The 17892-nt window shown below is 43.4% G+C and overlaps 1 protein-coding gene across 7 annotated transcripts; it reads right to left on the bottom strand.

The window, feature by feature from the left end:
• Positions 1-407: 407 nt before the first annotated feature.
• LOC136504885 (alpha-(1,4)-fucosyltransferase-like) lies at positions 408-5560 on the bottom strand. Of its 7 annotated transcripts, XR_010771010.1 has the most exons (7): positions 4880-5560; positions 3850-4023; positions 2762-3338; positions 2623-2673; positions 851-1084; positions 650-736; positions 433-530 (listed from the first exon to the last, which is right to left on the bottom strand). XR_010771010.1 is itself a non-coding variant. In XM_066499922.1 (4 exons), the coding sequence occupies exons 1-3, from the start codon at positions 5453-5455 to the stop codon at positions 2769-2771; spliced, it is 1320 nt and encodes a 439-aa protein (XP_066356019.1). In that variant the 5' UTR covers positions 5456-5559; the 3' UTR covers positions 2499-2673; positions 2762-2768. The 7 variants fall into 7 exon arrangements, 1 of the variants encoding a protein (XP_066356019.1); XR_010771011.1 differs by lacking the exon at positions 650-736 and having other exon boundaries at positions 452-530; positions 920-1084; XR_010771009.1 differs by lacking the exon at positions 433-530 and having other exon boundaries at positions 579-736.
• Positions 5561-17892: the final 12332 nt, after the last annotated feature.

The following is a 17892-nucleotide window of genomic DNA, read 5'->3' as shown; positions in this document are numbered from 1 at the left end:
CCGGCACCACCAGCGCCCCGTCCGCCTGCCGCCGTCGCTGACTCCTGGGTCCTTCACCCTGGCGGAGGCCGGACCAAGGGAAGGCCCCGCACCGTACGCCTTCCAGGAGGCCGCCGGCCAGACCTCGGTGGGCTTCAACGCCACCGGACCCGGCACCACCGCGGCTCCAGCAGCAGCGTTCCCGGCGACAACTCTGGCGGATCTGGCACCAGCGACTCCTCCACCGGCCCGGGAGCGTCGAGTTCGTCGTCGCCGGAGCACCACCACCGTGGACTACAGTCCCGGCTCCTGGGCTTCAAGCTTGCAGTTCCAGAGGCTCTCCAACGGCGTCCTCCCGAGCGGCTTCGGTGGCAGCGACAGGAAGGGAGCGGAGGCAGCGACATGTGATCGGCTTGACCGAACTGGAAGAGGTTTTAGGCAGACTAGGCAAAGCCGTCCAATCAATCATTGGCACCAGTGACTCGCACACTCCCTCTGTTTCCACTTTCTCGGTCCAGAAAATGGCATCGCACCGCAGCTTACATACATTTCTATTAAAATCATCCAGAGAGAAGGATGTTGTTAACATATTATTTCAACAATTTACAATCTGGGTAAAGAGATTCATCGGCAACACAATTCAAAGACATCAATTCATCATCTGTTCTACCATTATTATTCTAAACAAGCAATGAACGACCCTATCAACTTTTCCCCATATCAGAAGGTGTGCAACCATCTTCACCTGGCCCTGTCTCTGTGCATCAGCAGGGCAACAGGTAGAGAGGATTAGCTGAAACCATGTGAGATAACAAGCAGAGCAATTACATGATTCAACATTCAACAGCTCATTACAACACCAACCACGCACCAGCAGGCACACAACACAGGTCATGTTGCAGGCACTTGATCCATATTCCCCCTGGTGCTCCTGACTTACCATCGACTAGTTGAAGCTTGAATGACGCTAAAATTTTAGTTGCAGAAGCTCGGTGTCATGTTCGACAAATATTACACCTCACATCTAGTTACTGCCAGCACAACACCGTAGACCATAGATGGGAAGTGTTCCCATATGGAACACTAACAGAGAAGGCCTATCAAGCTGAAAAGATAGCAGCTTCAATCACCATTCTTTCATCAAGCTACTTCGCATGCCAGTTCAATATACAACACATGGTATGAATATTTAGATTAAGAATAATCACTGCAAAGCACGTAAAAGAAAGATAGAAATAGAAGATGCCATATCATCCAACACAATGAATGCCACGATTTGGAGGCTTCAGAAATTGACATCCAATTCGTGAGCCACCCCACATGTCAATGTGATGTCAAATCTTGAAAGTCTCACGAATTGGGTGTCAAATATCAAAATCTCTCAATGTTTTAATGCTGAGCTACTCTTCTGTCTATGTTGTTTTCCTTTGCCATAGTGAAACAAGACAAACAACTTTGTCCTAAGTCAAGCTTGTCTAACTTTGACCAAGTTTTTATCAAAGTTAGACAAGTTTGACTTATGACAAAACTAAAACGACTTAAAATTTAAAACGGAGAGAGTAGTTTTTTTTTTTTGAAATTGAGAGAGTAGTTATATACACAGATTCTATGGAAGCTAAACAGTCCAGTAAGGTTTAGAGTAGCACATATCATCCTTCATTTTTTTTGAAGATTGCTCTAGTACCAAACACAATAGCTGACTGAGCTAGACAGGACCCAGACCATATTTTAGTTTCAAGCTTCGGTCATAACATGGGAGATTCTTGTAATGGCCTGTTTGTTTCCATGGAATCAAATTTTATTTTAAGAATCAAGAATCACATTCCATTTCAGATGTTAATTGAAGTGTTGCCGCCTGTGAAAGCTTCATGGTAGCAGTGAGGATCCCCAAGGAGTTTTCTTGTGTCCAGACTCGCGCGAGAGAGAGTAAAGGCGATAGGGTCACGGAGCTTGATGAATCTCACTTTCCGTTTCTTACCATCTCTCTTTCCATTTTTTACCCTCTATAAATTCAACACAGGTCTGTACTTCAAATTTGGAAAGTGGTGGAATATCAAATTCTAAGCCAAATAGCCTAGTTCATGAAGTAGATTCCAATTCAACCCAAATGGAAGGAACCAAACGGGCCCTAAGTGTTTGACAAGGGGTTCACACTGTTACAATTTGCATGTCCAGAACTCCAGATTCCAGACTTCTTGTTACTTAATTGACTAATAGTTATGGTGCTTATGTAAAATGCAATAAAGCTTACAAAGAACAAATAGACAGCCATGGTATCTACACAAATTTAAGTGCAGAGCTCACACATGCAAAAGGACAGGAAACATCTAGAATTTTGAGATGCATCATTTCTTTGTACCCATTATTTTCCTCAAAGGGGTGTATATTAATGTACGACAGATGGTTATATGGTTACCAACAACAGGAAAGTCCATTTGTATGCTTTTCTTCTACCTAAAAACATGAACTCTCTAGTCCAAAACTGTACACACCTCTTAATTCAAAAGATAAAAGAGAGATGGTGTCAAAAAATAATAAAGAAATAACTGCGCTATTTCTTTCGACAATGTGAGTGTTTGATCTCCACATGAATAGCAGTAGGCACTATTTTCTGAACTGAATAGCATGAGCTCTTCGACATACCATTTACATCTATTATGTCCGGATCAAGGTATATAAGCCATACAAAATCACCTAGAATCAAGAAAAGAAAAGGTTATATCAGACAGTGTTAGCAGTAAAGTACAAGTCAAGGGTCTAAGTCAGGCGTCAGGACACTGACCGATCAATCACAATGCATCTGCGCTCTTACCACCTCTCTTGCTAACTACTTCACAGAGTCGGCAAGGCAGTGTGTCGAGGCTCATCTCACGTGCCCTACCAAAGTTACCCAATACACCACAACGCCTCCATGCATGGTATTCAGCATAGGCTACAGGGTCATTTGCCAGCATTTTCACATATGATGCCAGTTCTTTGAGTGAGCTGAATTTGGAGGCATCTATGATAGAATTAGGAGGAACAAAATCCCAAACATTGGGTGCCCCAAAGTATATTGGCACTGACCCAGCCTCCAAAGCATAGAACAACTTCTCAGTCACATAACTTTCAGTCTTGGTGTTCTCAATTGCAAGAACAAACTTGTAATGTGACATTGCACAATGGAGGTGATCCCACCAGTGTGGTGTGCCATTATCATTGGTGGAGCAAACTGGATACATGGATAAGGCCATGTCAGGACCACCAACATTGTTCAAACATCTTCCAAAGGAATGGTGAGGCACCAATGAGAGGAAGTCTTTCGCAAGCTTATCTCTATGAGGAAGACATCTTGAAGATGACCAGTAAATAAGTGCATCCTGGTACCAGACAGGAAATCAGCAGTTAAGAAGGTTAAACCGGCACAAGGGAGTATTACTACAGCAGAACTTACTATAGCTGAAACCGTACGACATTGATATGACAGAAGATATGCACAATTTCATCTCTGACAGCAAAAACATAAATTACACACAAATGAAAAGGTTTGATGTTGTGAACTGTTAATCATGGCATGTGACCACTCTTCTTTGCATGCAGAATTCAAAGCATTTCCCTATCTTGTGATCACTCTGGTAAGAATAAATTAAAACAATGTATGCCATGTAAGAATATCCTGCCATACTTTTACATTTTGTATCAAACTATCAATTCTGTTCCAAATAATGATGGAAAGCAACCATAGAATGATAGAATCATGTGCCATACTCATGTTAAGAGAAACATAGTTGGAGCTAGGTAGCGCACAGAGCATCTAATTGATCAGGCATGCAAAATGTTGCCTTGTTATTATTATGCTATGGAATTTATAATTTGAGATTTTACACTTACATTTCTCTTCTCAGTTGATATATGGTAGCTACGGCTGGTGTGAAATGATTTTCCAGCATATGTTACTTGCAAGTCATCATTGGCATGGTAACCGATAAAAATGTCCTCAAAACCAGTTGGCTTCCTACTAGCCTCCAGATCCAGATAAACACGAAGAGGCAGACCTTTCATTCTCTGCAAAACATATTACAAAACACTTGAAAGTGAGAATGGAGATAGAGAATACAATGAAGTAAAAAACATTATTATTGAAAAGAAGGATAGTATTTGATTCGTAGGCAAGTCCAATGAAAGCTGGCAAAGTTTGCAAAGCCGTAGCTATGCCACTAACCTAATGCTTAGCTACCAAAATCAAATGTCCAATCAGAACAGCCAAATGAACTGACAGAACATTCAGCACTAGTAGTCTAAGTAAGGTGCAATTGGAAAAGGAGGCAAGCAATCTACAATACAGTAACCCCCCAATGGCAGAATTTTTATACAGACAGGTTAGAGGACCCAACTAACAATCAGACTTCTGAATTTTTCATTAATGAATTGAGGCAATGGGAAGCAACTTCTTCAGTGTTGTTTAGGAGAACTTGGATAGCGAATGCATCCCTCATTTCAACAAGAAACCTAATATCCGACCCAAAAAAAAATTGCTGAACAGTATTATCAAGCATACACATGACATTTCAAAAACATTTTGTAACCTAACCAACATTTTGAAAAAGGTGAAAGAAGGTACCATCGACATTCGGTAGATACTCCTACCTCGTTCACCAAACAGAAATGCTCCCCCAACCAACCCACCTTTTTCATCATTTTTTTGGGTATACCAATTCTCTGGTTCCACCACACAAGCATTACTGCGCAAGGATCTGAATTCATGGCCAATTCGATCTCTCTGAGTGTTGAGGTACCCCAAATCTACCAGCTATCAGTTCATCACAAACAGCCACCTCGCAGCTATCGCCTCATTTCAACAACAGAAAAGATGATATTCTCATACTGCCAGGACCATAAAACAGGGAAAGAAGTCCGGTACCTGCGGCGGCGGCGTGGCGCCCTCAAAGAGCAGCGCATCGGGGCGGTCGACGGCGGCGACAGATTTGCTCCAGACGCAGCTGACCCCGCACCGGCAGGTGTAGACGCCGTCGAGCGCGTCGGGGACCCACGTCCACCCCTTGACGAGCACGCCGACGTGGCGCGCCGCCAGGTCCTCGCACCTCGCGGTCGCGGCGCCCCGCCACGCGGCGCCGCCGGTGACGGACGCCGCCGCCGCCGCAGGGTCCTCCGCCGCGGTGTCGTTAGCGCCGGCGCTCGGCGGCGGCGGCCCCAGCCCCGCGGCGGCGGCGGCGGCGAGCTTGGCGCGGATGCGGGGGCAGCCGACGGCGGCGTCCCAGGAGGCGAAGGCCTCGAGGAGGGAGGTGAAGGGGTCGCGGTCGCGGGAGCCGACGGAGTCGAGCGCGGTGGGGAAGCGCGCGGCGAGGAGGGGTACTGGCGTGGAGAGCGAGGTGGAGGAGATGGAAGGGAGCTCGAAGTAGCCCGAGAGGAGGAGGAGCAGGATGGCGGCGGAGGCGAGCATCGGGGCCACGTAGTTGATGCGCTTCCGGAAGAGCATCGGGGTCGGGGGTGGGCACTTCGCGACCCTTGGAGCGAGGTGCCTACCTCCACCGGAGCGCGAGATCTCGGAGAGGTGGGGACGAGGCTGGTCGGAACTCGGTGGAGGGTCCCGGAGTCGGAAGAAGGGGGGCTTGTCTGCAAAACTGCCAGGGGCTTCTTCCGTTTCGTCTTCGGGGGTGCGCCATTGTTTACCATTTTTCTCGTGACTGCCGTCGTAGGACATACAGTACTCGTCTCGTATCGTATCCAACTGACCATTCTTCTTCTTCTTTAATTTCATTTCAGGAACTGACTATTCTTCTCGGACTTTGACTTTCCGATATAAAAATGATCCATTTGTCATTTCTTCTGGACAGAGTTTGCAAACAGCCAAAGTGTCAAACAAACATGTTCACACAAGTTACAAATGTCACTCTCTCCGTGGCTTACATGGTGTCTGACAAAAGCTAATTAACATAGAACTACCAAATCGATTCTAAATAAAATACTCCCTCCGATAAATTGTATGTCGTTGTAATTTTTTCTAGGAAGTGGTGTATCTTTAAAAGTAAGAACGTCTTATAATTTGAAATGTCTGGAATGGAAGTATTTTTTCTTGTTATAAATATTTATTATACAACTAAAAGAGAAGGAGAAAAATCTGGTTATTGCTTATCAAAGATAGAACGAACTCAAATGCACCCTGCCATCATCTTTTTTGTCCTCTTAGTAGTTAATGTCTTGGTATTGCAAGCTTTTTAGAGGGGCATAATGTTAATAGTTTTAAAGTTTGTAATGCAAATTCCACGATAACTTATAATTTAAAACGGAGGGGTAGGATTTAGCATTGGTTGTGAAATGGGAATTCTAGCTTTGCTCGTGTTTTGTGCACATGCAGGGCATGCCCCTTGCCTTTTCAACTTGAATGAAAAGCCTTTTGTTTATTTTATATTCGGGGTCAGTTTGGACGTTTGCCATATACTTACGTCGCTGCGCCCAAGCACGTGGACTCGTGGAGCTTTAAAGATATGACTATATGCCATCACGTTAGCTTTAAAGATACCAATTTTTAAAGATGCTCTTACAGAAATTCTAGCAATTATCTTGGATGAAATACAAACACTAAGATCTTATTTTGATAACTCAATACATGTGTATTGAAGTGGCAATACATGTGTGATGAAGTGGGTTAAGTTGTCTAACAATTAGCCATACGCATTTAAACAAACCGGCTATTTCATTTCCTAGTAAGCATAATAAGTCATAATTAGCCTTGGGCAAGTGTGTCAAACCATAAAATGTGTGGCTAGAAAATCTAGATCCACACTTTACCATGTCTAAGCATATTTTGTCACACTTTTTTATTCTATATGGCATGTGGAGTTTAAAAAATCTTGTTTAAAATTACTTGCCAACCAAACACTTAGGGGCTGTTTGGATCCCTTCATTTTGGAGGAATTAAAATCTACATAATGGATTAGCCTATTTGGCTTGGAATTTGACATTCAATAACTTTTCCAAGCTCACAGATAAGCCTATCTCAAATTCATAGGGTGGAGATGGAAATGGATTCTAGAAATCACCATGCTATAATTATATTCTCCAACTTATAGCACACTCTTCAATTCACTTCTCTACAGTAGAAATGCAACATATAAGTATGTCTCATGTATGCCTAACAATAAATATATAAATATATTTCATATACAACTATATTAGCTTAACTGATCTATGCCTAAATTGTAATTATTAGAATGCATTCAATTCTAAGGATCAAACGCCCTTTACTAACTTTGGTCAAACTAGTATAGTTGAGCAAGCAGAGAGCTTTTCGGCCATGCATGATCAGCAATCCTAATAGCTACATACATTTGTCATTCGCTTTGTGCATCTTATTACTCATACTATGATTATGCTCGTGTGTTGCAACGGGAATGAAGTAATGCCACGATTATTTTGATATAAAGTTTTTTTTTTAACCTTTGCGCCCAACGTTATTTATTCTAGGGTCGGGCCTGATCACCTATTTTTGGGCTAAAAACAAGATGGACTTTTTTCGGCCTGCCTAGCCCATGCTTCAGATCAAGCAATCTCCTCATGGGCACAGGCGCACAGCAGACCCTATCTCCCAGTAGGAAACATCAACGGCCCACCCCGCCCCGCCGGCTCGACGCAACCCCCGTTCGCTCCGGTAGGCCCCTAGCTCCGGGACCTGCCATCGCGGCGGCTCACCGGCTGCGGCGGTTCCAGGCCGGTGTTGCCCAACCCGGAGTCGCGCAACCACCAGTTGGCGGTGCGGTGCCTTGTTCTTCCGTCTCTGGTCGTGGCCTGCGCGAACCCCTCGCTCTAGAGGTTGAAACCGTTCCCCTCCCGCGCGCTAACCGTGGTACAGCTGTTACTGTGTTTCCTTATCTCCTACGAGCTAAAAAGAAAGAAAATAAGATTATCGTTTCGTATGACAATTGTCGCTCCGTCGGTCCGGCCCTGCCCCTTGCGATAAAACTTCGCGTCGTCGCTCTGCCTGTCCATGAGAAAAAAATTTTGCCTCCCCCTCGCCCCGACGCCACCTCCCATCCCGCGCGACTCCCTCGACGTCTCCTCCGCGTGCTCCACCACTGCATCGTCTCCTCCGTGCCCTATTCATCCCGATCTCTCTCCTCGCGAAGGCTCGCGACCCTCGCGGTGGTCGACGCACACGCCAGCGGCATCCTTGGTGCGTGGCCAGCGGTGTCCTCGGTGCGTCAACTGGCGGGGCTTGTGGCTGCGGTAGCGCCCTCGGCGCGTGCAGTGGCCGGACCTGTGGTGGCGGTGGTGACCCTCACAGTGCTCCGCGCCGACGACGGCGGCACGTCGCCCCACCGCCGCATCTCCCCCTCCGCGCCCTCTGCCTCCCGGATCTCACTCCTCGCGGTGCTCGACGCGCACGGTGCCGGCGTCCTCGTCGTCGTCGCTGCCGCCTCCGCCGTCTTCTTCGCGGCGGCGCTAGGGTTTCCCGCATCGATCCGACTCTGATCTATAGTTCTCAACATCTTGTCGCAGGAAGATATACAGCATGTGCACGCAGAGGCCGCCGCACGACTACTCGCAACAGCTGTACCACAGGTGTCGGGAATCGTTCGAGTAGTACATCGCCTCCATGGTGAGCCGCCTGTTCATAACCCTCTTGCTCATGTGAATGCCTGTATTTTTTTTTACGTTTGCTGGATTAGCGCTTGGTTAGTTCATAGGTTGGATTTCATTTTTGTGCGGAGTGGCGGCGGTTGATTCATGATTGGCTGCCGCATTTAGCTACCTCTAAATTTTGGCAGATTGTTTCTTATATGACTTCCTCTGATTCAGTTTGGTACATGATTATAAAATATATACATACTAAACTATACTTTCATGTTACATTCATAATTATTTGAAAAATAACATATATGTCTCCTTCAGATTTTGTGGTAGAACCGTCTAATCTAATACCATCCAGGAGTACTCGTCTTCCATTAGACACTAAGTACTCAAGGAAGGACACCAAATTACGTGGTTTCATCGAGCACACCCCAAGGGAAAACCCGAAAGTCTATATTTTTCCATCAGGATCACAAATAAGAGAATAAAGCTTACATCATTATTAACCATTTCTTACATCACTTTTTATGTAACATCAGAGTATAATATTTATTATTTATATAAGTTGAATATGACTATATTATCAGAGTTGTGAATAATTTAATTTAACAGCAAAATATAAAAATATGATCAGAGTTACAGCAGAAATAAATATATATACATAACATGATGAAACATTGATATATAGACTATGACAACATATTATAAAACTTCCATTTTTAAAAATATTTAGTGAGAGTTATAAATAAAGACTATGATCATAACGTAAAGGAATCATCTCTGAGCCCACCAGGAGGGATCCATACAAAAATAGTCAGCTATAGCTTTCACCTGTCACCTACAACTGGAAGAAATAAAACCCTGAGTACTTAATTGTACTCAGCAAGACTTACCCGACAGAAGAAAAGAAAAAGACTCCAAGGATATGCAAGGCTATCTGGCTTGTGGGTTTATTGCATCTGCAGGAGCATTACTAAACGTGCGTCCTTATATTGAATTTTATTAGCAGTCAACATTAATTTATTAACCAACCATTCTATGTAAGCACATGTACTACTTTCAAACAGTTGGTAAGAAATCAGAATTATTTTACCATCTTTCATCTTCTAGTTCTTACTACGGTGATAGAGTGTAGACAAGTCGTACCGGATCGTTCGGCGATTCGTGAATCAATGTATCCCAGCTGGGTACCCCGAAACACACACCCCGCTTGTACCCCAGGCACAAGCAGGACCAACCCACTATCCTCCTGTCACGGGGTCCAGGTCTCCGTCCAAACTTGGACTCCAAGTCCCCGCCCCTGAGTCTCGGACTCAGTGCGGTGCTGGGACCTCCACCCAAAAACCACCCTAAAAGTCGGTCCGGAAAGAGCCGGAACCCATGATAAGAGAGTAAGGAGTCTTCCCACGCCCATACATAAGTATGTGTTCAGGATAATAAGTTTGTGACTTGCCTAGAGTCCAATGCAACCATCGGTCCTTAACCGACACAGACAGGGAAAACAGTGTAACCAAGCTATGCCCCGTTGACCATAGGATACAACCTCTTACACCCACCAATACCCAAACCATATCCCTACCCGATCTCCATTTTTCCTTCATATATATATTCCAAGTGATAATATTATAGTAACAACCATAATATATTTTCTATCTCTCACGAGTGATAGGCAATCACTCGACTTCTACCGGAGTCCTATATATATATATATATATATATATATATATATATATATATATATATATATATATATATATATATATATATATAGTAACAACCATAATATATTTTCTATCTCTCACGAGTGACAGGCAATCACTCGACTTCTACCGGAGTCCTGTAGCATAGCAGTCTACACGATCCTGTCATACTAGTAAGACTCATAGGATATATATATATATATATATATATATATATATATATATATATATATAAGTGTGTGTGTGTGCAAGTGGGTTTCATTCAACTCTTTCAAACTTAATGCACATACATAATATAAAGTGCAGAAAAGTAGGGGTTATGCACCGGGGCTTGCCTGGGTAAAATATAACAAAAAATTAGTATTCCATCTTTGTGTCCTGATCCCTGGCACCATCTTTTCAGATACTCCGTTTGATACCATCGATCCACCGTCGTTCCTATTATGATATGCAATGCGATGCAGAGATGATGCAATAGTTAATTAACAAGGCAATAATAACTCTTAAAACAGAGTACATACTACAAACTAACAAGCTAGCTCTAAAGACTAACGTACTAATCTACGTATCAACGTCGTCAAGAAAGGTGTCATTTCCCAACAACTGTTTTGGTTATACCATTCCAAGGTGTTTCTTTATTTCATTTATTTGATTTACTATATATCCAAACTAGGGCTCATTAACTACTCTAGTAAACTAATTATTATTGGGCTACAAAAATTACAGAGAACACTTGATAACACTTCTAACCTACTATAAAAACTTTAGAGTTAATACTATCACCGATTTATCACGGAAATTCCTACAAATTTATGTCTTATCAATATTAAGCATGTTAAAATAATTAGAGCAACCCTAAAAACATACAGAACCTATACGAATAAAATACACTATCAGATAGATCATGATTTTAGAAACTTAACAAAATTGGTTTTGCATTTTTGTGATTTTTCTACGATTTATTTTCAATTTTTGAAGAACACTGAATTAACAAAACGAAAATCAACACAAAAAGAAAGGGCATACGCGGCTTGGCTCGGCCCGCAGACGCGGCCCAGCGGCGCGGTAAAGGGCGCGTGCGGCCACAGAGGAGGCCGGCGGCCCATGCGGACGGCGAGCGCGGCCCAACAAGCTAGCCCACACGGCCAGGGCAAGGCGGCAGCGATACAGTTGCGAAGAGGCCCCTGAGTTTTCCTTAAATTAACCCACAGTACTCTACACTATTCAACACTATTAACATGAGTCACGTATTTTGCAATGAGAACCCTAGGAGAAGTTCTATTCTATTTTCTCACCCGTCTCCTTCCATGGGTGAAGCAGAGGAGCAGAGACGGACCGGCATCGACCGATTTTTGCCAGAGGAACAGCGCCCAGGCAGCATAGGAGCAGCAACGGACCCGACCGTGCCCGCGGGCGCCGGTGGCATGGCCAAAGGCGGCCTGAGGCACGCTAGCCATGCATGCACGCGGGCAGCCGCATCGGCGGCGATGGCGCGGCCACGATGGGGTGCTGCGGGGTTCGGCACACAGATGGAATGACGCGGGGAGAGGCGCGGACCATGACCGGACCCGGGCCTGGCCATGGCGCGGACCGAGGCGGGGCACGGCACGGCGGCCACGCGCGGCCGCGGCAGGGAAGGCGGCGTGCCGGAATCCGACCAGGAAGGAGGGCCGGCCACGGCGGGGCTTGACGGCCCGGCCATGGACGACGACGGGAACGTGGCACGAGGCAACGTGGTGGGGCTGGGGCTCCAGCGTGGGACCATGGGAGTTCGCGCGTGCTCGCAAGGGACCAGTGGCATACGGCATGGCCACGGCAGTGCTACAGGGAGCGGGAGAGAGAAAAAGAGAGCACGAGTGCGTGAGATAGCAGCAGCTGCAACGGGCCACGACGACGGTACTCCGGGGCTCGAGTGGCGGCTCAGCGGCCGTACGTGAGGAGGAGGGCATGGGCGGGGGCAGCCATGGCCTGGCGATGGCCAATGCGGCCAAGCGGCGTGAGGGCGTGCGACGCAAGGAGGAAGAGAAGGGGGCTCGGTGCGTATTGATGGCACTCGACTCGACGGGCACGGTGAGGAGACGAACGCGGTAGCGGCAGCGGGATAGCCTGCCAAGAAGCGGCGTAGGAAGCGCGGCCGTAGAGGTGAGGCTAGGCATGCACACGGTGTCCCTGAGTGTATTGTATACGTGTGTGATGTGCGTGTGTTTTGCTATTTTCTTTCTTTTTCTTTTACCAAAATATATAAATAATTATGTAATTATAAATATGTCATTATTTCTTTATCACTAATATCTCTACACACATGCATATATTTATTGTATGTTTAAATGTATACTTATCTATAGAGATACACTCGGGAAGAAATAAGTTTGTACACTACTTTAATTAATATAGCAACATGCTTATCAAAACGAAATACATGAGTGTGTGTGTGTATATATATATATATATATATATATATATATATATATATATATATATATATATATATATATATATATATATATATATATATATATATATATATAACTATTGTTCTGCACCTGGCCATAGAATAACTTATTCTGTGACCACTTTGAGTTACGATAGTTACTATATTAATTTACGAGATTACAATAGCTTCTTACTAAGTGATTTACTATAACATTATGGTAAATATCACCATGAGTTGTAGTAACACGAGTATCGCAAATGCATATTCATGTTATCGTAAAATGGTACAAATATTATCGTAAATCAAGGTGGCTATAGAATAAGTTATTCTATGGCCAGCTGCAGAATAGTCTTATATATATATATATATATATATATATATATATATATATATATATCGGTTTACTACTTTAAACAATTAGCAACATCTAAGCACAAGAAAATTTTCAACAAAGCTCGAATTTAATTTAGATTCAAAAACTATATATATATATATATATATATATATATATATAACATTCTATTTAATAATGTATTTTATTTCATTCTATTTTTGAGTTCTCTTCTACTCTAATCTTGTTCTAATTTATTATTAATAAGTTAATAATTACATGTTTAGTGCTAAAGAGCTCATGTAACACCGGAGGTGTTACAAATTTGGAACTCAAATGCCTTTATATAGTTTTGTTCACTTATAAAATTGGTCGCGCACTTGCATTTCAGCGGACAACAGATTAATTGTACCAATAACAGGGGATTCCTCATGAATCTGCAAGTCCCACAGATCTTGTGCTGATGACGACAACCTAAAACGTTCAGAAATCTCTAGCTGAAAAAACACAATCAGCGCTGAGGATTAATTACCTCCTATACTTGGATTTGTCAGCTCTAATGCGTTTTCTTCTATGTGAGTTTATTTAGCTCCTGGTTGGATTTGTGTTCTGACTTTGATTGCATTTCCATTTGCCTATTGTTTTTGCAGGTTCCATCCTTGTTGCTGCATTGCTGCTTGCGTTCTTGGAAGAGCCATGGAACATGTAAAATGCAGTTGGCCATATAAATATACAGCCTTCTGCATTCATTCTGATAGGTAAGCTTCAATCCTTCTACATACCTGTAAATTAATAGCATGCTTCGATGAGAGAAATAAAGTTTATTATGTATTTCTGTGCTTCACAGACCACTAACTTTCCCAGTAGACTGTGTAAGCCATTTCACACATTCAACCTTCATGTAGTCATGTGTGTTAATTTAAAGTGTCCAATCCACACTTTTTCTTTCTTAATTTACAGATCGTCAGAGCAAGCACCGTTCCATAAATTCTCAAAGTTATTTCCTATACGTGTAAGCATAAAAATGTAAACTTATTCATGTTTCACTTTTTGGGTTGCACACCCAACTTAATAGTTGCATATTATGTTTGTGCACCCCATTGTAAGGGCAAATGTTGCAAGATGGATATGCTTCTCAGCTTGCACTCCTGAATTTTTAGTGCTAATTGTTTACATCTGTTTTACATGATCAAATTTAGTTCTGGTTTTCTGAATTTAGATTCAGTTGTGCAGTGCATCCTACGTCCATGCAGTACTCAGTTCCTTATGCATATATTTAGACTGTGTATTATACATTTTTTAGTTAGTAGTGTGTACGTTGACACAAGGACTCACTCATATTGGCCATATAAAAACAATTCCTGATTTCAGTCTAATAAATGATTCAGTTTCTCCATAGCGTATATACCTGTATTTATTGACTTTATCTTTTCCATTTTTACCATATTTCATGACCCATATATCGATACATATTACCGTTCTGTGCAGATTGTCTCGGTTTATTGTTTGGATCCTTCCATGTTACGACAAGGATTATCCAGGAAATATAAAATAAGCAGGTGCGTTCAAATTAACTCATCTATATAAAGGTTCACTTTCGTTTCTCATGTGTAAAGAGCATAGTACCATACCTTTTCTTGCCTATCAACGGTACCTATCCTATGCTTCCACCATCACCTCCATTCTAAACCAATTTTTTTTTAAAAAAAATGAATGCTTCCAGCAGACTATCAGATGTGCCCCCATTTCTTCTTGCGTGTTCCCTTTAGCTTAATCCAGTTCCTTGGTGTCTGTTACATATGGAGCTCTCTTCCATCCTCCCCCCTCCCCCCGTCTTCCTCACATGTTCTCTATATTTTAATTCAGTTCTCTATTGTTGGTTATATATACAACATTCTTCACAAAAATGATGTATGATGCCATCAACATGTCAGCGCACATATGTACATGTGCTCATGTTGTTTCCTGAATGCATAGCTATATCCCTTTTTTCCTTTCTTGACCATGGATACACCATATGAAGGAAACCTACGTTAACCCTATGTTACAAATGCTTTTGCAGATGGAGGCAAATGCTTTTGCAGATGGAGGCCATAATCGATTTGCTTACAAATGGTCCAGTGCCAGGCAACGAACAAGCGCTGCCTTTGGTTTTGGTGTGGTTCACTGTAATAAAAAATATATCTGACTATAACGATTTATTGCTTATTGTTGTTCTTTTTGCACGATACAATGTTTAGTTTCATAGCCTACTCGCTCTCTCTATGTGTGCTTTCAGGACACCCTCCTTCCAGTGGTCTCGGGTCTCAGAAATAATTTTTCCATTGACAGCTTATAAGCTCCATTGCCCTGTGTAATGGCCAATCTTGCTTTTATAAATATCGTTTGGATATCACTGTTGTTTGAATTAAATTGCTGTTAGCCTAAGTGGCCTAACTATGCATACGACTTGCCCTTTTCAGCTTGCTCTGTTGTACCAACTATTTGACTGTCATCATCAAGTTGTTTCACTATAGGATTCTGACTTAAAAAACAATCCAGCTCTCAATCCATATATAGTGCCATTGTACAGTCCATTGATCTACTTTCCTAATAGTGCTCGATTACATTCCCATTTGATTGAATATTGCCTATCATGTGATAGAGGAATCACGGCAAAATAGGAAGTAGAAAATTATTGTGTTATCCATATACACATTGCATGTTTGCATGCACCAGCATACATGGCAACGGGCCTCTCCCGGCTCCCGTGCGCCTTGCTCCAAGGAAAGAGAATTAACACAGAAGGAAAGAGAATTAAGACAAAAGAAAAGAGAGAGACTGCTATCAATCCTCTGCTATAAATCCTGTGGCCTCGCCATAACGCCCACCCTCGCCAGCCACTGTCCGTTGGGATCGTGGGGTGCCAGCCACTGTCGCGCCGCCGCCTCTTTTTGCCGTGATCTCCCGTCTTGGCGCCATCACCCAGACGACAAGCACAGCACAGACACCAACATGACACTGCCCTGGAGACGCTGGACCTCCGCGCCAAGGCTACCATCGACGGCGACCCGCAGTGCACCTCGCTCGGCTCCAGCATCGTCGTTTCTAGGTACTTATCCATTCAAGTGGCATGTTGCTGAAAGAGAGAGACATCGCCTTCTCTGTGATGTTCATCAACTATTTGTGTTCTTCTGTTCTGCTCATGTCTTTCTTAGGAGTAAGCCTTCAATTTCTGAATAGAAAAACCAATAAGCACAGAGCAATTGCTTATATGTGATTATTATTTTCCTAAAAGCATAACTAGAAGACATTCAACTATAGCAATTCTGGTGCCTGAAGAGCATTGGCAAGAAGGATGAGGACAAGGATGGGGTTGAGTACTGAATAAATCACCACATTAGTAAGCATTAAAATTCCGTAGACCACCCAAAAAGAAAGAAAAATAATGAGTTGTGTAATTAAAACCCAAGTTGCCAATGGAGACGCTGATTTGAATTTAGTATCACTTTTCTTCTTGGGACAATTTGACCCGTAGAGTTCGGGTCCAAAGGTGTGGAATGGCATGCATGATGGAATTCCTCGATCACTTATTTGTCAGTACCAACGCTAGATGCATGTGTCATCATAGAATTAAGAAGCCATTTTGATTTTGATATGGTTATAGGCACGCATGCTTCTTTCCGTGCAGGTCACGAACTTTGCTTTTTGGATTAAATGTTACTTTAACGTCGGTATTTAATTTCACAATATTGTTATCTTATCGTGCGATCCATATATTTTTAGTACATACAAAAGTTTAGTTGTCCCGTAGCCGCCGTTCGGGCCGCCGTGTGTCGTGCCGTCGCTGGAACAGCCGCTCGCCTCGGATGCAACGAGCCGCCAGAGCAGCAGCACCTCGCCTCAGATGCGCCGCGCCGCCGGAGCCACCGCTCATCTCGGATGGCTCCAGCTCGAAGCCGCTCGCCTTAGATACGCCTCGCTGCCGGAGCCTGCTTGCTGTGACGCCAGAGCACGGAGCAGTAGCCATCGTCGTCTGGCATGTGGCCACGCACGGGCATCAAATTTGCGGTCATGTATGCTAACAAATTAACAATGTAGGTGTTGTAGTTATTTTAGAGGCCTCACATGACGTCATCAAGATAATAGAACAGAGGCACAGAGCACGCGGACAACTTTAAATCTTTAATTGCTTGCCAATCTCCATAGAATAATAGTATATTATGTTCGCCTAATGTCATCCTGTATATTTTTCATGATTTTGGTTTCTCAGTTGCCGATATGGGTTCTGACTGTCGGTCGCTAAAAGAAAGAGGGTGTACGTTGACCCGCCGCCTGCAATCACTGATACACACATCTATAGGTAACTATGTTACATTTATCTTGTAATTGATCGAGGCAATCATTTTCTGTCAACATAGGTTTACTCGTGTGTTTTATCATTTTGATTGACACGGACGGGATTGTAGATGGGTTGAATTCCATGAAGTGAGAATGGAACACATATCTTCCATATTGGATGTGAGTGCCATGGTTTTTTGGAAAGGCAACGTACGACATCACCATGGTGATACATATTTGCGTGTAATTTTGAAGGATGAGCAGGTGCATTTTGAGCTCATCTTTTTGGACCATGTCTAAATTTTTTTCTACAGACCATGGTTATCTATCTGTTGGATCTAATATTCTTACAGGGAACCAAAATGGAAACGGTTGCGTACGACGACCAAACCATGAGGTTCGATCGTTTGCTTCATGTAGGAGAATGTTATGACTTCATGAGAGTTGGCTTCACGCCTACTCATGTTGGTCCTTTAGGCTACATCTTCTGTTTATGTGCCGACTACTTTGTGGTTCTATCTCCACAAAGTATGGCTAATGCACCACCGAGAGAGCTATGG

This window comes from Miscanthus floridulus, chromosome 14 (genome assembly GCF_019320115.1).
Source record: "Miscanthus floridulus cultivar M001 chromosome 14, ASM1932011v1, whole genome shotgun sequence".
In the NCBI taxonomy this organism is placed as follows: Eukaryota; Viridiplantae; Streptophyta; class Magnoliopsida; order Poales; family Poaceae; genus Miscanthus; species Miscanthus floridulus.
The sequence above is the reverse complement of the archived record's forward strand: the minus strand, read 5'-3'. Positions and strand labels throughout refer to the sequence as shown.